The sequence below is a fragment of the Onychostruthus taczanowskii genome, unplaced genomic scaffold (assembly GCF_017590055.1).
Source record: "Onychostruthus taczanowskii isolate IOZ18803 unplaced genomic scaffold, ASM1759005v1 scaffold3, whole genome shotgun sequence".
Taxonomy (NCBI): Eukaryota; Metazoa; Chordata; class Aves; order Passeriformes; family Passeridae; genus Onychostruthus; species Onychostruthus taczanowskii.
In genome coordinates this window covers 6752981-6775656 of record NW_024500349.1, presented here as the reverse complement: position 1 = coordinate 6775656, position 22676 = coordinate 6752981, and the positions used below count along the sequence as shown (strand labels likewise).

The 22676-nt window shown below is 35.2% G+C and overlaps 1 protein-coding gene across 1 annotated transcript in view; it reads right to left on the bottom strand.

The window, feature by feature from the left end:
- The window catches only part of MALRD1 (MAM and LDL receptor class A domain containing 1), a 236196-nt gene that overhangs the window by 62551 nt on the left and 150969 nt on the right, over window positions 1-22676 (bottom strand). The window contains exons 29-32 of the mRNA XM_041408374.1: window positions 16077-16205; window positions 11716-11877; window positions 9186-9343; window positions 2160-2361 (exon numbers count right to left, since the gene is read on the bottom strand). Coding sequence (XP_041264308.1) covers window positions 2160-2361; window positions 9186-9343; window positions 11716-11877; window positions 16077-16205 — 651 coding nt within the window. The remainder of the gene's footprint in view (window positions 1-2159; window positions 2362-9185; window positions 9344-11715; window positions 11878-16076; window positions 16206-22676) is intronic.

Below are 22676 nucleotides of genomic sequence, written 5' to 3'. Positions count from 1 at the left end.
TGATCTAGCACTACCTCAACAACACCTTGCTTAAATGTTCAGAAGTATTCTCGGATATCTAGAAACTGTCATGGCTAATATGGACTGACTACTTAAAAACATAAAAAACCACAAATGAATTAGAGCTACTGGCAATGCTTTATTACTTAGAGCTCCCAACCTGCTAAATTGTGATTGCTTCCATTTAGAACATGTTGCTTCTGGAAACTCAAAGTAATTAAAGGCAAGCTGAAATATAATAATACAGAGAGAGGAAAAAAGATCTGCAGTAGTGTAGCTATCTTCTGAAAGGAAGACCACTACACAAAACCTGCACTGCAGGTAATACACTTTTCTTTGAACTAGGTCTTTGAATAAACATAATGAGCAACAATCAAAGCAGGACTTACAGTGGATTAGGTAAACTTTCCCACTGATCCTGTTACAGAAATTGTTCTTGCTCAAATATCTACAGGACAGTGCTTTTATACTATTAGAAGGTAATATCTTCAAATTTTACCATCTGAATATTTAAGTATCTCTCCAGCCACAAGATTTATTAAAAAACAGCACCTCCTCCTAAGAAGCTCTTTGTCAGGAACAGTATTAAAAATTCACCGGTAGGTTCTTTTTTTCCTAAATTGCTGTGGTTTTATTGTATTGCATGGATTTTATGTAATTCTCTTGCCTCTTCACAAGCTCTACCAGGCAAGCAAGAATCATTAAGATAGGACTCTTCCAAGGACAGTATGAAGCCAATCTTAAGTAACAGCATCTTGATATAGTTTTTTGTCTGCAGAGAAGATTATCTATCAAGTTGCAATTGATGCATGTAGATAAGGCATGAGTTTTTGACTTATTCAACAAACTGTAACTAACCAGTATAAGGCCAACAAATATTCTTCAGGCTGAATTTATGATATATCACATTTGTAAGAGGAACAGATTGTGATACAAGTTAGATACTTTAAAGTATTCTACAACTGGAAAATCTCTGGAGAAAAATAATGTCATTAGAAAATGTTGTTCCATTAAAATTAATTTATTTCTATAGTTATGATTATTTCAGAATTACAGGTACTTCAAATATATAATTTGAAAATTTCCTTATTATGTTATACTATGCATTAAACTGCCTATGTAATCCTTAAGATATGGCTAAAAAAGGTGATTAATGTAATACGGGCAGAACAAATGCCTGTTTATGCACATAGTCTGCAGCTCATTAAATTACATTCCAAAATATTATTTGCCTGAGCCTATTTAGAGAAAATAAACAAAACTCTCATTGAGCTTGAGACTGAACAAATGTCACCCGTGTGAACATATTATTTCACTTGAAGCTTTAATCAGCATGTGTTTAATTCCTCCAGAAGGTGCTTATCACAATGGCAATAATAATAAAAATAGTTTCTTGAGCAGCACAACAACTAGGTCACACACAGGCTGTCCTACCTAAACAACAAGAGTTGTATTAATAAAAACAAAGGTTATCAAAGAAGATTTTTATAACCTTCATATTGGCATTTATTTAACAATAATAATTCCTAGTTGTCCCTTAGTCATTGAGTTCTGCAGATATTTCTACCAGAATATGTATTTGCATGTATACTGTTCTTTTTCTTCTGATATGGTATCATATGCTACATTTTGTTTTCAGAGTAAACCACTGTTTTTCTCACAGAAAAAAACAAGGGCCTTTTAAGACATTAGAATTATTTTTCTACATAGACCAAATACTGGTATAGCAGAAGTGAGATTGTAAATACTCAAAGAAAATGTTAGCGAGGCAAATGTGATACACATTTGTATTTTATGAAAAGAGCCAAGATAAAAAAACTAACAATTTTTTTTGAAAATAATTGTGAACTGCCTTGATACTCATAAAACTCTTTGATCCTAAACTAATATCTTCTCTGACTTTTTTCATACAGGAGAAAAAATACAGTGGAATGGCATTAGATTCCTCTCAACTGTGGTTCAGCTCCTCAATGCCAGTAATAGTCTAAGTTGCTATAATTATTCGTATGTTCAAGTTCTAGCCAAAACTGTTGTCTAGAAATCTTGAGAAAAATATGTCAGATTTTGTGACAGTGATATACATTGAAATACAAAATGCCACAATATTCCTCGCCCTCTGAAAAGCAAAATGTATAATATATAGTTGTGTAATAGCATACCTCCATCAATGCATTCTGGGGTGAAAGAAATATCATCAAGAGCAAATTCTGTGGGTTGGCTCCACCCCACTTCAGCCTCAAAGGCAACTCTGAAAAGGCTGTTACTGGAGAGAACCACACTTCCATACATCCATTTGTTTTCTTCATTTCTACTAGAAGACCACATAAGGATATCCATTCCATGTTCTTCGACTGTGTAGACCTGTTGATGACAGAAATAAGTCAGCATTAAGCAAGAGGAGTGCAGCTTGGGAGAGTAACACAGCCCAAGTGCAGCAATGTACCTCCCTGCTTGGGCAGTAATGACCCTGCTAGATATGGTTCAGACCCACTTCATATTGGTGATGACCAAATGTTAATGAATACTTTTGCTAATGCTAGTTCAGCTTCAAATATAATGCTACTGTGAAAAGGAAAAAAAAAAAACAAACCCAAACAAAAAAACCCCAGCTGCTAACCCAACCACTAATTGCAAAATCTACAGTCTCAGCCTGACATAGCGAAGATAATGAGCAAAGACTTAACCCCAAATTAATTTAAAAATTGAAGAAATACTGAAAGACTGAGAAGCATCTTGAGCTATCCTTTCATCTTGAAATGGTGACCTCCTTATAGTTAGACTGAGTGAAGATTTTAGAGGTATAAATAAAAGACTTAGCAACTAGGGATTTAAGTCTGTCATCTGGTACTAGCAATTTATACAGAGTTTGAGACAGTCATAAAAAGTTATTGCAAACATATTTAGCAAAGGTATGAATAAAAAGACATAAAATATTTAAATACTTGAAGAAATAAGTATAGCAATGAATGAAGTCCCAATTAACCAACAACTAGTGAATTTATGCCAACATGAAACTGGAAAATATAGAGATAGTTGCTTTTCCCACTCAGGTGTTATAAAATCCTTATACAATCTGACCAGGTTTTAGAAAAAAGAAAAAAAAAAGAAGAATTGGAGAAAAGAATTATAACAATTCCAGGTGGTAACTATTTCTTTAAGGGACTGAGTATTATAGTCAATATCCTCTTCTCATCACTTTCAGGAACATAATTCTCTTAAACTAATTTTCCAGTGACCTGTAGGTTCGTGATGCCAACTGAATGCCCCAGTTTAATAATGTAACAGAAACCCTGAGGCCCAAGAAAGTTATGAACTTCAACCCTTGCTAATGATCTGTATAATTCTGTATAATGATCTGTATAACTTTGATTCTCCCAGTCCAACTGGTGGGACAAATAAGCTAAAAACCCAAATGGCACCTTAAATCCCACATACTTTGTAGAGTTTGGTGTACTGATTAAAATATCTACGATGCCTGAAGATTCTTGCAATTTTTTTTTTATTTTATTTTTAGAGCAAGGGAGCAAGAAAGAATACTGACATAGAGTAACTTAAATCAGGACCAAACTTTTTCAAGCCTGATCTTTGGTTATAGGACTGTGTAACAGCAATATATTGTCACTGTCTTCCTAAAAGCACGCCTCTTGCAGGGCTAAAAGGACAGGTGTTGAGAAGAAATAGGTGGTTCAACCCATGAAATAAAATTTAAAACTGTGTAACAGTTTTTCACATTACCAGGCTCTGTGGTCTTAATATGTTAAAACCCTTGATTAGAGAAACCCTTCATGTGAGGTTAGGACAATGTTAAACACCTCTATATGTCTCTGGAACCATTCACTATTTCATCAACATGAAATATGACCATCTTGATGATCTGGAATATTATAGCATATAACAATGTTAGCATGGCTTTAGCTATAAGCAGTGATATTTACTTTTGGAAGGTAAATATTGAGGTAACATCCCTTTCAGTATATCTCACTGTTGAGTCTCACAGCTGCACAAATAGCTATTGGGGAAGTGGGAAAAGTCCAAAACTTTTGAAGACAATACTAGCATCTTATGGGATATTTAAAGATTGTCCCATTGTTTAAAGCCAGATTTTTTTTTCCAATTCTTTTGGTCAGGTTAGTAGGAGAATTTTGTCGTACTTAAAGTTTCAAGGCACAATAATTGTTTGTACAGGACTATGTAGAGAGAAATTTCATTGTGTCCATACAAAGTCTGGTCTCAGGTGCAGCAAGGACCCATTCTGTGCACATTCAGATCAACCCTGCAGCTCAAGCTCAGTACCAGCAATAAAGCAGTCAGGAATCCTGCTGTGTGTTCACTGGCCAGCGCGTCTGGAATGGCAGCAAGTCAAACTGGGGCTTAAGTGTGACATTTTGATGACAACAGCTCCTGTTCACATAGATGCAAAGTCATCTTACATGCCTTCCTTTCCTTTGAGATTTAACATACATTTACCATAGGGTAAGGGTATGCAGATATGTAATTACTAATGGATTAATTAACATGTTATGATAATTTATGTGACTCTGTCCTCAGTTAAACTAAATTTAAACCTGGTGTATAACAATCACATAGTTAATTGAGGAAACTGATATTTAGTGTAAATCTCTAAACTGGTACATTGGAAATCTCAGATGAACTGAGAATATTTCTGTTTCATTTGTCATGTGCCTTCCTGTGGTAATGCTTCAATCCCACTACTTGCAAAAGTACTCCTGAATACCTGAGTTCTCCAAACCTTTTTATATCCACAACTATGCCAGGAAAGGGTCTGTGTTCTTATATGTCTTCTAAAAAATGTTAGATGAAATTTCTAAAAGAATAACACATAACTGAAAATGCATGCTAAGTCAAATGAGATTAAAGGAGAGCTCAGAAAAATGGGAAACCCAAGGACTATGTTCCTTTACCAGGGGATACAGGTCTTATTTCTTCTGATGTTGTGCCTAGTGAAAGAGAAGAAACAAAAAAATATCTTCTCTCCTGGGGCTACCCATGTCACTCAGTGTTTGAGCATCTTCTGAGTCAGGAATAATATCAAGTGTATACAAGACTTTTGCTGGTCTGTGTAAACACAGACAGCACATGAAAGGTCGAGCAAATTTTTATGGTTAAGATTTCCCTAGAGCCCTGGAAAGGTACAACTCAGTGGTGCTAATACCTCCAGCACCACCTTCCTGCACAGCATCCTATCTAAAGTGTTCAGGCTAGTCTTTAGTTGATTTCACTGGTAGTGAAAACAACTTAAGATGTGCTGGAGAAAAAAGCTGGCAAGACGAATCCCACTATGTGGTATGTAATGGAAGAAAAGCAACCACCAAACAAAAATCAGCAAAGCAAAAAAACCCCCCCAAAACCACAAAACCCTCAAAGCAACCAGACAACAAGTTGTAGCAAAATCCCATTGAACAGCTCTGTATTTATGAGTCTGATAAGATTGTTCTGCAGCCTAACACTGATCTAGCTGATCCATAGAGAACAACATTCTTTAGAAAATCCTATTTACCGCCTTAAAGTCATGACTCAGTTCTAATTCTCCACAGAATATCCGGTGTGTTAGAAACTTCTGAATTACTTGTCAGCTTCTATTTAATTGTGAGGCTATGGAAAGTACTTTTTAAAGTCTTAAAAATATAAACTATTTTCTATTTGTTAGTCAGCACTTACAACTCCTGGCTATCCTGTACCCTCATCCTGACTTTTCAATATGATATATTATCTTGCCTGAATCTAGCAGCTGGAATGCTGGAAGGTACAACATTCCACATGAATTGCCTAATAAATAAGAAAGCAATGCAGGTCTGAAGGGTGCATAATAAGAGATGTATCCTTCCACCACTGACAGCTTAAGTCTTTAATTGCCAGCCGAGGAAACAGGAAAATCTTGAGAAAGAGAACCTGTATTTTCACTTCATTAGGCACCAGAGACTTGTGTCAGCTGAGGAAAATTTCCATTGACACCAGTGAATAACGATGCTAGGCTTTCTGCTTTACATCTTTAAGATCATGCCTTTGAACTCTTGGTGTTCCTCAGCAGTCATCATCATATGACTTCCTTGGAGGGAAGTCCCACCAGAGACACTCTGAAATTGTTTCTAAGTCCAGAAATCAGATTACAAAATTGTATCATGATTCATTGTCCCAATAGAGAAGCACAATTCTAAACAATTAAACAATTACTTACCTCTTTTCTCTTTATTCCTCTAAACCTCTGTAATAAAATTTTTCCTAAACATTAGTTTGAAGTAATAAAATATTTAGGTTTTTTGAGTAAAAGTGACCTGTTTTATACCAAAATTTATTATAAATCAGTTATTTTAGTATCAACAAATATGAAGGCAGAAAACTGTTATATTAGCTACACTATCACATCAGGTATTAATTTCAATTTTAATTCTCCATTGTATGAGTACGGCAGAGTCCTGGGCAGAGAAGAATAATAAACACTGAGTGTTTTCAGTCTAACTGACAGATGATCAATAGAATTTCCATTGGGAAGAAACAGATGTGAAAATCACATTCATTTTTTGCTGAAACTGCTCTCCTACACCATTAAATTCAACAAAGTAGTCATAAGAATGCAAAGAGAAATGTGAGTTTTTTTAAATTTACATTTGCAGCTTAATGCAGCAACATTTGTTTGTATTAAGAGGTATTTTTGTCCAGAACATATTGATTGATATATTAGACCAGACTTGTGTTTAGTGCTGGATAACTCCTCTTTCAAAGACTCTTACCAAATACTTCTAAGGAAAGCTAGTGGGTTGGTTCTTAGTCATTACAAAGCAATTTTTTTTGCCTCTTGATTAATGATTGATTGAAGTCCTGAAGCAGGAGTATTCAGATGTCTTTTAAATAGCATTCTATGTTAATGCAAGAGTTGCTGTAAACTTTGTGTTCTTTCTAAAAATAATAATAATAGCCCAGACTTTTGATTTCCCTATGAACAAATTACAGTTTGTGACAATGGAATTGTGCAATTGAAATGTGCATTGTGAATACAGAATAGAAGCATTTCAAGTTCCTTTTCCCCTTTCCTCAGTCACTAGTTCCTTTTCTGAGTAAGAATGGGATTGTTCCTGTAACTTTCCACTATTTTGTGTAGTTCTACCATGTCTATTTCCTATACCATTACAATGTTCATTTTAATCTTTCTTTTACTGATTCCTTGTATGTTATTTTAATCACACATCTCAGTATATCCCATATCTGCAGTCCTTTTATTTTTTAAAATTCAGACTCGACCAGATAGCTGTCTTTCAGATAAGAACTATATCAGCTTTTGTACTGATGTTATTATATTCTGGCACATTATTCAAACTTCCTATTACAATTTGACTTCTTTCACCTCCAGTGCAAACTGAAAAAAAAAAAAAAAAAAGAAATCTTCACAGAGCTGTTGTTTCAGAAGTTTTGGGCTGTTGATTTTATTACTTTTTTTTTTTTTTTTTTTAGGCTTTTTCCTTTTTCACTTGAATGGGTAGAGGTAATTTCTTGATTTAATAACAGCAACAGTTGATTCTGAATAGCTTATTAGTTTGATAGAAAAAAGAAAAATGTCCACAGAGGTAAATTGATTCTGTGATGAGGTGATATTCATTGCTGAGTGCCTCAATCTGTTGTGAATAGGTTTCTGTGTAAAGAGTACATGTAGAAAAGCCATAAACAGGGAACATTATTTGTATGTGGGAGTAAGACAATTCTTTACAAAATTGAGGCAATTAGAGGAAATTAAACTACTCTTCTTAAAAAGTCCAATTAAAAAGCAGGCTCTGGCTGTCTGCCTGCTAACTCACACAGGCCACACACATCTACTTATTCACAATTGCTAAGTGTTCTGTGATGCTTGGAAACATTCAAAAGCTCCTTCACAGGATCTCATCGTCAATCTTGCATGCTGTAAGGTCCAGGATACTTGAATTTAAACAGATAGTTAATCATAGATAATCTCACAGTATTTCAGCTATCAACAGGTCAAAAAAGGGAATTTGTGTTTGCTTTTTACTGCTGCTTATATGAACTTCATGAAATGCAGGGTTTTTTTTATCAATAAGTAAATTTACAGTAATACTCAAAGTAATAAACTAGGTGCTAGAGATAAAATTGATATGCAAATCCCATCCTGAAAAAAATTACTGAAAAAAAATGAAAGAAAAAGAAATGGTGGAATGAAGGATAACACTATCCTTGGACTGTATGCAAGGAGAAGATAGTGGAAAGTTTACCAGTGGCACAAGTTGCCCCTAGAGGCTGAGTAGTCTCCAATTATGGACATTTTCAAGACTGGGTAAATTCCTGAGCCAGCCAGCATCATCTTGCAGCTGACTCTGCTTGGAGCAAGGGTTTGGATGAGAGACCACCTGAGGCCCTTCCAGCCTAATTGCACAATAATCCCATGGAACAGTGCTGTGGTTATCTTTTCCAGTGGAGAAAACAGTGGCAAAGAACTTTCTGACTTAATTCAATGTCCAAGACTACAAAAATATTGTAACATAGCCTAACTTATATTCTGTACTGACTAAAAAATTAACATTAGCTATATTTTCAAAATTTAACAAACCCCACAGATAGGAGTCTTTCTCAGGTCACTTAAAAGGAACTTTGCAGCATATTTATACAGTGAGTCACATGAAGTGAACTGTCTGCCAGGGGTCACATCCCTGCTTGGACTGTTACTGGATTACTTAACAACCAAAAATGTACTTGTTAAGGATGCTTGGGGAACAGCAAGATGACAGTTTCATGGAAACTTGGGCTATATTGCTAATACAGTTAAATACCTTATTTCCAATTGTTTTAATAAAAGACCTTTCACACACAGTTGCACTAATGTTTTTAAAACATATAATTTAAACCACTAAACATTAGAATTGTTTCTGTTTCATGTTAGAGTGAATTCTGCAGAGAACTGTGCTGGTACTGGGTAGGTTTTAGTATACTAGTCAAATTGCAGTGTTAATTCTTACACATGTAGTGAAAGGACTTCAAGTGGAGCTAAAACTGAAGCAGAACTGTCACTTGATCTTGTCAGGAGAAGATTTGTGTAGCGGCAGTAAGTTGTGATGAAGTTTTGTTAATATAAATTCCTGAGATTTTGCTAATCCTAGACACAAAAATGCAAATAGTACTAAATCAAGTATTGTTATGCCATAATGTAGTAGAAAGACTTTTACCTTTAAGACTCCTGTTTGCCTAGAAGGAAACATCCAGAACCAGAAGCGAACTCTACAGATCCCAAGACTAGCTGGGAAGAATTTGGTGGTAATTATCCTTGCTCTGTTTCCTTCCTTCTGGGCAGATGAGTTGACATACAAAAATCTCTGTCCTTTACCTTAAAAAAAAAAAAAGAAAAAAAAAAAGAAAAAAATATTTAGAGTTTTTCAGTACTATTTTATGCTTTGCTTTAGTTTCTAAGCATTTTTATATACACAGATACTAGTATTCCTTTGTCTTTTTACTACATACATGTAGTATAATATATATCATATACCATATACCATGTAGTATATAATATATACCATACTTGTATGGAGATCTTCCTTGCTAATGCTTTGTGTATTTCACAGAATTTCAGAATAGCTTGGGTTGGAAGGGCCCTTAAAAGTAATCTAGTTCCAACCCCATGCCATGGGCAGGGATGCCAGTCACTGCCTCAGGCTTCTCAGAACACACCCAGGCTGGCCTTGAACACTTCCAAGGATGGGGCATCCACAGCTTCTGCACAAATTTTTCCAGTGTCTCACTGCCTTCTCAGTAAAGAATTTCTTTCTAATTTCCTAATTTCTAATCTAAGTCTCTCCTCTTTCAGTATAAGAAGATGTTACTTGTCCTAGATGTCCCTTGTGCTAAACAGAATCATAGAATAACCTGACTTGGAAGAGGTGCACAAGGATCACCAAAGTCCAACTCTTGGCCCTGCAGAGGACACCCCAAGTATCACACTGTGTGACACTTCTCTGGGAAGATGTTCCAGTGCACAACCACACTCTGGGTGAAGAACCTTTTCCTAATATCCAGCCTAAACCTGGTGGACCAATAGATATTTCTAAGTATTACAGGCTGCTGGCAATTCTGACAAGCAGTTCCTCTGTAGCTAATGTGCATATCTTGCCTGGGTAACTTAAAAGTAAATTACAAATCTGGACAATTTTGTAAACACTTTGCTCTAATTTTGTTTTCCTTTTGCTTCACTTTTTATTAACTTTGTTTTTCTTACAATTGCTGGGTAATTTCACAGAAACAAGAACTAATTAAATGAGAGAAACTGAAATAGAAAAACACACAATATCTCCTTAAAAAGCCAGGGGCTAGTGGTTGTTTTGTTATCTCATTGCATCAAAGTAACAGCAAGGAAGCAAGTCAAACTACTTATTTGCAAGAAACAGCTTGCCTGGAACAGCTGCAGTAGTTTCTACCTCTACCTTGTCTGTTCTGTCCCTTTCCAAGAGGAATGCACTTCCAGATTTACAGCCTGCAACATAAAGTAGTAGGATTGTCTGCAAAAACTGTGATTTGTGGTAGATAAGGAGTTCCCTCACAATCAGGTGAGCAGTTCCTGCAGCAGGTGCAGAATAAAGGAAGAGGGAGGATAATTGAGCTGGACAGAAGTGGCTACAGCCACCCATGATAAGGTGTCTCTATTGATTTTGAAAACATAAAATGCAAGAGAAAGAGTCAAAGCCTGGAGATGATGCGGCTCACAAACCCAAGAGAAAAACAGCATAAATTTTGATAATTCTAAGTTGAATATTAACTATATTTTGCTGATTAGATGGAAATTAAGATAGAGATTCTAACCATTAAGGCTTCTGGAAAGAAAGTTAACTACTTCTCAAATAGAGATTGGTACATTTGCAATGGAAATTAATACCCCACTCATATATATTGTATAATATAAAGAATATATTATTTAATATTTGTGTAATACAATATATAATTATGCTTGCTACATAATACAGATTACTGTAATTGCCTATCAATATATTTCATTCTCCTGAAAATCAACAGGCATTGTGGTAGCAGTTTGTCAGAAATATCTTGGGAAGAACTTCTATAATAACATTTCTGGCAAGCCAGTGTCAGGGAGGTAAGTCAAATCAAGGTATGTGCCTCAGGGATTTCACACACAGCCCTACACTTTGCTCCTCATCCTGCATACAGTTACATGTTTTTATAAAATTCATTAGGATGGGGGCACAATTCAGGAAAAGTAGATTATTTAAAATATTGACAGGGAGAAGAGTACTACTATAACCAGTTACGATTTCATCAGAGAATGCATCTTTTAATGTCAGAAGCTGACACTGTGTAGCTGAAATTTGTTATTAGAGTTGAATACAAAGGAATAGTATTATTTCAGTCGGATGAGACCTAAAATGATTATCTAGTCCAGGGCTGCCCAATATAAAGCATGTTGTTAAGGGCATTGCCCAAAAGCCTCCTAAACACTGAAAGGCTGGGGGCGCTGAACACCTCTAGGAAGCCTGTTCCAGTGTTTGCCCTCCCCAGTGGTAAAGAAATGCTTCCTTAGGTGCAGTCTGAACCTCTCCTGGCACAGCTTTGAACATTTGATACATTCCCATGTATCAGCTGATCACACTGAGATGTGCTGTTATCTTGGCACTGATCTACATTTTTTGTAGGTTTTTAAAATTCAATTAATATTTTATTTTCCCAGAAGTGATGTAGTACACATGGCAATACCTGGTGTGTGGTCAGTATGAGGATGTGTTTGCCCTGTGACAGCACTGTTGCTAATATTCCAGTCAAAATCATCAGTAGTGTCTTGTGTTAAACCACATACAGTTGTCCATTCTTGATCTTGTGTTTCAAAGTTACAGCTTCCAGGAATACTTGTGTAGTAACCTGAAAATACAGCAAAAAGTCAGTTATCATCCCAGCTCTACATAAAGGTGCTATAATGTGCACACTAAAAATGGAAATGAAAAGGACTCTGTATGGCTAACACTGTGATTCCCTGAATTCCATGCGTGGACATAAATAATATATGGTAACTAGTGAGGAAAGGAAAAACTCATTCTTCATTTTAAGAGCAGGTATAAACTTTATTACAGATGAATGCCCATGACAAACCAATGACCACCAAATATAGTTCTTATCCAAGGTAAATGGAAAGAATGATTTCCAGACAATTAGCTAGCAAAACTGGACTGCCCTTCCACAGTGGCATTTTTCATAAGCATGTGTTGGCCTTGTGAACATTATGTCTGATGGCAGCTTTATGACGAGAGATATGTTCTAGTGATTAGGACACTCATTGACTAAATTCAAGAGGTCTGAGTTAAACTGCTCACTTCTAAATCTGCTGCTTCAGGTTACTTTGGAAAAGTAATTAATCAACAAAATTATATAAATGGTGTGGGGCAGATGAATCAAATAGCACCACCATCTCTTCTGTTGGCTCCATAACATCTTTTTCTTAGTTATAAAGCAGAGGCAGCTACACAACTGTTGAGTGTGACTGTGAACAACACCTGTGAGGAGACCTCAGAAAAATGTTACAAAGTATTAAGCATCACAATCAGCCACGCATTTTAGATACAGGTCTGACTGTGATTGTTCAGAATGGGTTTGAGGATTTAGACTATGTTCATTTATCTAGAAATATTCTGCATTAAAATACAACTATTTATGTATCATTGTCTGTTTATAAAGATATAGATGAAAGTGATAGATTTAATTACCTCTTATTAATCTGTTTTGGTTTTTTTCCTGTTTTCTACTTTGATGCTAAAAGAAATAGTGAGGCCATTCTTTATAAAAATATCATTATCATAAAACTGCTTATGACCAAGGTCTGCACACATCCTGTAACCCTGTAACCCTGTGGGAGTTTGTTCTCTGCAAAAAAAAAAAAAAAAGTGTCTCCTTAGTTAAATGCATAAGACAAATATTTTAAAAGATGCATAGTTTTGATTCAATATAGGTTATTCACTGGATCAAAATCCTGTATGTAAGGGGGAGAATTTGCACTGTCCTGTAATGTAGTTACTGTACGTCAAGGACTGAAGGGTCTCTCCTAAGCACAGATCTGCACTGGCAGTGTATTACAAACATCATGTAAACCTAATAGAGGTCTAACTCCAACAATAACCTCACACATAGGAAGAATAAGGGAACCCATTATTTAAAAAAAAGAAAGTACATTTTCTTGTGCATCTCTAACAAGATCAAAGTCCAAATCCATTTAGGATTTACACTAGTCATAGTAGAATACCTGACTCCAGGTTTTCTACCCTAATATATTAGTGCATTCAGGAGGCAATTATTAATAAATATTTATGAACAGTACTTACTGGGTTGACAAAGTCAGGCAACCCATCTGCACCTGCTGGTTGTTTTTTTTTTTTTATGGGTAAGCATACCCTATTTAGAAGCCAGTAGAAGAAAATTGCTCCATTTATTGGAAAAAATTACTTTTATTTCAATAATTCAAGCACTCCTCTAGTTGGTTCATCAACATTGAGGTTTGCTATTAATCAGATCTGTCTGTATAGTTGGCTGCAATTCATGAAAATTGAAACTGCTTTCATGTGTGTTTTTTTCACCTCGGTACTTCCAGCAGCATACTGAAAGAGAATCAAAATTTTGCAAGATTGCCTGACTGGACTGAATGAAACATAAAGTAAATAATTACCATGAGTTTATTAAAAAAAAAAGTCCACCAGCCTATGTGGATGCAGGTCATTTCATACAGGTTCTGTTGTAAATCCTGCATACAGGAATTGCTGCTGAGTAGATTATGGTCCATTTACTTCTTTGGAATTACACTTGTATAAAACTATAGTAGAATGTGAAATAAGCTCAGACCTTGAGCTCAGCACAAAGGAGAAAACTGCAGACAAATGTGGCCATAACCACTTGCGATGGGACAAGTTAGGCTATGAACAGATTTCTGTGTTCCTTTTCTGATTAAGCAGCTCCTGTTGTCTTTTCATTTAAAAATCAGGTTTCCATATATGGAAGACATTATGTGTCCTTTAATTTTGTTTATTCCCATCTATAAGATATATGCTCAGGGGAAAAGTGTGTTTATCTAAATATAAGGAATCATTTGTTGGGACTAAAATAGAGCAGACAGGGAAATATTATACCTGAGGCTTATCTGAGCATTCTGAATGCGAGATTACTGTATCTCTGCATTACACTTTGGTAGAGACAGTAAGACTAAAGACTGATGAAAATATTTTGATGTATGTACAGCCTTTCCATCAACAATAAAAAGATATTTCAGTCAATTTTTTTAAAGTGAATATCAGCTTCCCCCCCCCCGGAAAAGCTTTTCTTCAGTATAGCAAAGACTGAATTGCTTTACTGTGATTCAAGATAATTTATGGCCTGAAATGTTCCAATGTATTATCTGATTAAGAGTTCTTCCAGAAAACACAGAACAACACCCTCCCTCAAGGAAGATATTATATTCTTTAATAATATTTAGATAATAAATCGTCTCCATAGTTTTCTGAATATCTTAACACTTCACTTTGGACAGTAATTCAAATTTAGTGTCTATCTGTTAGGTATGGAAAATGTCACAAGGGTGAGATTACAGTGTATTTTTCTGCACTTACGTTGCCAAACTCCTGAAAAAGTACTAAAACTTTATACAAGAAATGCAGATTAGCTGTTTAAGATCTATTTTGGAGTCTACTTTTAAAAACCCAGTATTTTTAAGTTATTATTCAATGTAAATTCATTTCCATGAATATGATTCACAAAGTTCACTGCAACACAAAGTTATCTTCAGCTTTTATACTTCAGAACTGCTATTTACTTTTATGAAAGGGAGAAACTCCAAGTTAAATCTCCTATTGTGACATCTTAGCATCTTTTTTAGTAAGTATGTAAGTCTGTAGCCTGGTAAAAAAAAATATAATGTGCATCATCCAATAAGGGGTCATTACTTTGGTAGTCCTGTTCAGTCGAGCATGTAGCGACCCCATGCAAGAAAAAAGGCCCTTGATTTTCAAAGGATCACAAAATATTGGCTTATTTCAGTAAAGTACTTTTACTTCCACAAAGGATGAACATTGAAGTGATGTGTGGATTAATTTATCTATCAAGTTTACTTTTGAGCACACCTACACTATGGCAGAATTGACCCTCCAGCTCAAAGATTAACAATTAGACTGATTACTGAGCTGCATATATGGACTACTTAATCTTCCTACTCCAAATATCCAGTCCAGACTGTAATTGTAAATAAACAAAGATATAGAGCAGAACAAAAGCACAATGTTTTACTGCTTCTGAGTTTCAGCCCTGAATTGGAAAGCCCATTAACTTGATCCAGATTTTCAAATGTGTGCTTCCATCTCAATCAGCCTCAGCAAAGAATGCCTTCAGACAAATTGTGTCTCAGTATTCATTAGGACTTAGGCAAAGATAAACAGACTCAATTCTTTCCAACTGTTCTGTAATAGAGAAATGACAGTAAAATATTTTCATAGCTCTGAGGTAGAAGCAAGATCAAACAATGAAACTGTACTCACACTGCTCAGATCACAAAGGCAAAATTCATTTGAAAGGAAAGACAAGCTCATTTTTAAGTATTCAACTTTTTATGGCAGAATCATGCCTAAATGTTATTGTACATAAGTTTTGCTTGCTTAACTTTTCCATTCAACATTGATATTTCCTTTCAACACCTTTTTACATTAATAAGCAAGCTTACTTTTTTTCTCAGAGTTAATTTTTATTGTAACTCATTGATTTAATTCCTCAAGTATGTTTTCAATCCCTAAGATGGTTTTGGCCTTGGTGTCAGGGTTTTGTTTTTTTTTTTTTTTTTTTTTTTTGTTTTCTTTTTGGACTATTTAACCTTTGGTTTTAGTTACATTTTTGCAACTAAACCACACTTGAATACATTTTCAGCAAATATCTCTGAGGATGTGAAAACATCCTCAGACATTTTGACCTGTGGGGAAGGCAACGCGCTTGTGATCATCTGAGTGAATCATCTTTATGAACTCACCTTAACTATGCTACAGAATTTAAAGCTATAATTTTAACTGTAGATTAGATTAAAACACAGAGATACTTACTGCAGTCAGCTTCATCTGATAGATCTTCACAGTCTGGTTTATAGTCGCAGATGAAATGAGACTCTATGCAATTCTTATTCCCACACACAAAATCAGTGAGAGCAGGGCATTCCCTGGGATTCTCTCCAACTGAAACCAACAGGACATTTAAATCAATATTGCAATTAGATCAAAGGATGTTCTTTTTAATTTATTAACTATTATACATCATGGCTTTAGGGTTTTACTGCTTCCAACAGATGCTATTTGGTCTCACTCTTTTAATGTTGCATTATGTATTTCTAGACTACTGTATTTGCCTTGCCCAAAGCTTCAAAAGCAGGATGTTTTGGCTGGAAGAAAATTCAATTCAGCATCAACATAACTGTTTTCCTGGTATATTTATTGTGTACATTCTATAAAAAAAGGGTTCTGTGAGCTGTTGAAAAGTAGACAGGCAGAAGGCATTATTCTGCTCATAATTATATTTTTTGAAAATAACATTTTAAACTGAGAAACATCACTGTTATACACATTTGCATAATAAATAAACTTTTACAGCTTTTAAAATACATTTACTTTTTTTTTGTAGAGTTTAAACAAACTGCTGCTCTGATTGTATGAACTGCTGAGGAATTTCTCTTAGGGTATTTAATATGCAAATCTGTTTTACAACAATTTATGTTCATCTCTGAAGGTGAGTGAAAATCATCTCATAAAATGAGAGTAACTTAGTAACTTGCACATAAAACATTAGGTTCAAATCCAGAGTACTGAGATTCAGCCATCCCTGGACTGTAAGACTAAAAAGCAACTTACCAAAGTTATTTTTTAGTTCAGTGCACTGTATGCATAATTTCAGCCAACAGTAATTGAAACAGTTCTGATAACCCTAAATGCAACACTTCAAAAACACTCTGATAACCTTAGATTGCCTTTCAGTCTGTAGCTTCAAGTTCTGCAACAAGACATTTAGGAGAATTTATTTTGACTGTATTCATTGTAATGTGTTTCATTTTTTCCTTCAAACGTGACTAAAATGTGACATATTGTTAAACACAGTCTGATCAGAATACCGTGATGTTTGCCTTTGTGCAGGCCCATATTTCCAGAGGACTTGTTATTGTTGTCAGGGTATTAATCTCCTCAAATAGTGGCACTTACTGAATTTTACACACTGAGGAACTGCATTCTCATTGAAGTAGAATAGGAAAAGAGAACTAAACTTTTGGTTTAGTTTCAACATATACTCAAATTAATATCAAACAGAGTAACAATACATCAATAAAATGTAATCCGTGCATTTTAAATGGATGGTACAAAAAGAAGAAAAGATCACTTCTAATGTTGGTTACTTGCAGAACCTCAATACTTAAATTTTCAGCTTTGAAATGCAGAAGACCATGTGCATTGACACACCAAAAAAAACTTTCCAAATTGATATCTGTCTAGTTATGTTGTCTTTTAATTTTTCACTGTCAGTTTGATCTGATTAGTCACCACAAACAAATTGTCATGAATGCCTTAAATACACGAAAATCTATTACTGCTTTTTACAGACAATCCATATGGCAGAGAGCCATTAGCAGAGGAGCAGGCTCCTGAGAAAAAAATTGACTGAGGAATTTGTGATGGTTAGGCAGTTTTCATACCTCTCCAAAATGATGTGCTAAAACCTGATTGAAGGTACCACCAAGAATTCATTAGTATGGCTCATCCTAAATTCTGGAAAGACACACAATAGTTGAGGTTGACAGAGACCACTGAAGACTTCTCTAGTCCAACCCACTGCTTCAGCCACCTCTAGTACAGCAGGTTGTGAGGGACCATGTGCAGTTGGGTTTTGGATAATACCAATAGATGGAGACTCAACAGCCTCTTTGGACAACCACTTGTGTTGGGTTATCCTCACAGTAAAGTGGTTTCTTGTGGTCACATGAAATTTCCTGAATTTTTGAATTTTTGCCCATTGCCTTCTGTCAATAGACACTTTTGAGAAGAGTCTAAAACCCTTATCTCCACTCCCTCCTCTGCACTGGAAATGATGCACTGGAAAATTAAGCTACTTCCTTAAGTAATTCAATGGCTTAAATAATGACAGAAATTAGGTAATTGCAGATCCATTAGCATACAGTGATTTTCACTGCATATGAAAGGGCTACATTATCGCCATACAGGGGGTGACTTTTGAAAATCCATGGCTTTGTGACTGACCATATTCCACAACATTACCTAGACAGAGCACTGTTATGTTATGTTACATTATGTTATATTATATTATGTTATGTTATGTTGTTATGTTATGTTACTCTATCATTTATATTTAGCACTTAATTACAGTAGTTCTTTTTTAAAACACAAGCAACTTTATAGTACTTCAAACGTACCATAAATCAGCATTTTAAAATGTTATCCTAAAATAAAACATGTGATGCCAACAGAGACATAATGAAATTTTTTATCTCAACAAGTGTGAATGTCATAAACACACATTTACATATCTATTCATTTTATCCTTTTGGAGTAAGACCTTTTTTATATGTAATTTTTAGGGGTATCAGGTTACATTTATGATAATTATGTTTTTTCTGCTACAGTCATTGGTAGAGAGAAATAAAATTCCTCTTTAAATCAAGATACTGGCATGAGCATTGAATAGTGTAACCAAATATTCTAAACTGTATTTGGAAGTATGGCATAAAAAATCAACTTTCCATAGTACACTCATTCTGGCCAAAACTCCTACACCAGCTAAGAATTAAATCAAAACAAGAAATATGGTGCAACTTGACATAAAATGCAACTTCAGTGTCAGCAAAGCCAAAGCCAAACACAAGTTCACACAGAAGCTGTAGCTTAGAAATTTCATTTTTACAATATATTCTTCAAATATAATTTTAAAACACCAATTTTATCAGAAAAAAATACACTGAAGAACATATGGGAAAATATGTTACAAACTGCTTTAAACAAAAAAAAGAGAGGACATTTAAAATATTATCTTGCCCATTTTTAATTTTTGCCCTCAAAATTACAAGGTTGCCAAAATCTGAGTTTGTGTCTATCAGTACTGAATTTGGAGAACAATAATCTAACATCACTCCAGAGAGATTTAGTATAAAGCAAAACAATGTCTCCTAATGAACAGCTTTATTTTTCAGCTGATAGTTCAGATAAAATGAGACATTTTCATTGTCTTATTTCTTTGTGCATGCTGGTTGTGTTGGGACTGCATTTAAAAATAGATAGCTTTTATCTGATCATATTTTCATCTGTATTTTGATGACCAGTAAGTAGAATGATAACATATGTTGGATGATGGTTGATTATATATAGCATGTAATATTATATTTTTCCTAATAATCTAGTTCACAACATTCCATGAAAATCCAAACATACAGAAAAACTATTTCTAAGCAGAAAAAACCAGGAAAAAATATGGCAAATTCTGTTTCTTGCCACTTTCTCAAGAAACCTGTATGGGAAAAAAACCCATCTAATTATGAATACATGCAAAAGAAATTAAGAGAAAGATTATGAAAAAAACGTTATGGGTTGTACTTTGCTTGCACTGTTACTCTGAAATTATCTTTGAACAACTACAACATTAAAAAGGATGAGTGAACTACAGCAAGCAAAAGAATGAGCTGATGCTGTGTATGGAAATGTCAGAGGTGTAAAAGAGTAAAATATCCACAAATGTGGATTTTTCACAGAATGGGAATGAGTGGAATTACAGGGAGTTGAGATGTTTTTGATACGTACCAACCTCATTTCTGAATATGCTATGAAAAATCTGCAGAGAGCTACAATGTCCAAAATAAAAACATTTCATTGTAATTTAAGAAAACTGTTGACCAGAGAGTATCCTGGACTTAATGAAAAAGCTGTAAGTGTTGTTTTTTGACTTGACCTTCTTCCAAATATTTGGTTTAACCCCTATACTGAACAATTAAAAGTCCTTCAGCTCTAGACATAATTTTACATAATGAAAAATGTCCTTACAGGTATGGAGTGTTGGTCTGCAGGCATAGCATGAGTGACAGAGGAATGGATCAGAGCTACAAAAACAGGTGGTAGACTGTGGGAACCATTTGGTTTTGGTTTTTTAATGAGAACAGAAGCTCCAACTAAATTTACTAATTTTCAGCAGTCTTGGACATTTCTTGGACTAGTTACTTTTGTTTTGCATTATGTTTTGATCTTTCTTCTCCTGCAGTTACTCAGTCCAAAAATCTGTGGGATCTGAATACTATATAAGATATGTTGCAGGTCAAAAGGCCACAATCCATTCCCTTCTCGGAAAAAAAAAAAAAACAAACCAAAACCACATTATAGGCAGCAAAAAAATCACCCCAAAATAAAATAATATAGAACATAAAACACAAGCACAGATAAGAATTGAATAGCTTGTGGTAACAACCAACATTTACAGCAGCATAGAAATAACTAGATGAACAAGAATCAATGGCGTAATTAAACCAGTTATTTTCTCATAGGTCAAAGTTATCTGGGAGCAGCACATATACCCTTATAAATCACTTTTTTCACTTATATTAAATGCTTGGTGAATAGATTTTTATTAATTAAAAAAAAAAAAAACAAAAACAAAAAACCAAACAACAACAAAACCAATCTATTGTTATGGTATGGAAAAATTATAATGTTTTATTGTGCACATTTATTTGGCTTTCCCCTCAGAATTGCAACCTTTCCAAAAAGCCAGGACACCACAAGAAACTAACACAAGACATATTTTAGATGTAGCTAATGACTGCATGTTATGCAAATCCCCTCACCAAATGAAATGGCAGTACTTGAAAACGAAAAAGCATATACAGGATACCACTTTTCAGTTAAGTACAATTTTGTATTGATGCAGCAAAGAGCCACATAATCTTCTAAGTAGTTTTTAAGAGGCCAATAGAGCTAGCTTGGCTTCTGGATCAGTAACCCTACAAAATAAGCGTTATATGTATATGTATATATATACATATACCAATACCATTCCCTAGTAAGGATACCTGTGTATATTTGCATACACGTAGAAAGCACACAAGGGCACATCATGCATACCACAAATAAATTGTGACTCTGTTGTGGATACAGCACAAGCTGACAGCTATCTTTATTTTATACCCATTTCCAGTATATGTTATATATGGAAGACTAAGCCATATAATGGACACAGAATTTATAGACGTGACAAAATTAATTTGGAGGTAGCTGATAAATAAAGCATTATTAACTGAGATTTTTTTTTTCCCAATTACCTGGGAAGGCCTGACTCAGAAAGAACTCACAAAACCATTCTTTCTTTTCAGTTTGCAACTAGCGGACAGCAACAGGTCAGTGACTATTTCTCTGTAAATATTCATGTGATATCCATTACATCTAAAATCACAGAAAGAACCAGACAGATGGAATATCAGTCCTATAGGCTGTAGATCTTTATTGTTTGAAACAAAATGGATAAGGCCAAAAATATTTAAGTGTAATAGATAGCACTAAATAGAATAGATTTGGTGACGCAGAGTTTAAAAGACTTAACATGAAAGAAATGATTGATCACACAGGAAGAGATGCTCTAATATTACAACACTAAAGACATAGGTTGTAGGAGATTGTGTTTGGCCAATGCTTTGTGCTTTTGAAGGGCATAGGGTGAATTATTATGGTTCCTAAAGGCAGCAGTGGATAAGACCTTGAGCTTTTTGGAAAGCAGGGTGTACCTCAAGCTCAAGTGCACTGAGCTGCTGTTTAGCAAGAGACTCATTTCTGCTCTCCAAGAGAAACACATGCTCACTCAACAGTACAACAGCACCATGTCAGCAGTATGAAATGAAACAAAACATACAATGGAGATTTAATTGAAATTAGCCCTTTCTCCCACTTGTAGCAGGCTCAGGGCCTGCAAGGCCTCCTTGGCGGTCAGAAGCCTGAGCTAGGAAATGCCAAGTCATGATGACTGGGCCTTAGAAGCCCCTCTCTTCTGCCTTTCGGACCCTGCTTATCTCCCTGTAAGCCTATAGGTCACTTTCCCCTGACCCTTACTATTGGACAGTTTCCAAAACCCCTGTAGGGTATAAAAACCCCTAATTCTGCCTGGTTCGGCAGAAGAAGCTGTCACTGAGAACCTTCGTGGGACACCCTAATAAAGAAGGTTCCTGCGGAACCTTACACAGCGCTTCTCTCTCTCCCTGCGTCTGCTGCCACGGCCACAAGCAAGCAAAAAGAGCTGATAATCACACAGAGCTGATAATCACTAAAGAGCTGAAAATCACTAAAGAGCTTGCTTGGCTGCCCGCAGCTGGGAATGGCTTGGGAGATTGGACCAAGTCTTAGCCTCCACTGAGACTATCCTGGCCACGGCAGTCCACCGGGCACAGCCCGGCTGGAACTGGGATAGATACCCACTATTTGTCTTTTTAGAAGTTATGGTCCTTCCTGAGTAGAAATGTTCTCAAATTTAAGTTGAAAATTCACCTCTTTCTATTTTTGTTGTTCAAATTGTATTGTTTAGTGGGAGCACTTCAAGCACTTCTCTCCTCTCTTTCACAACACTTGAGATATAGGCATAATCAAGCATCTTGTTGAAAATATTATTCAATTAAAGGAAAT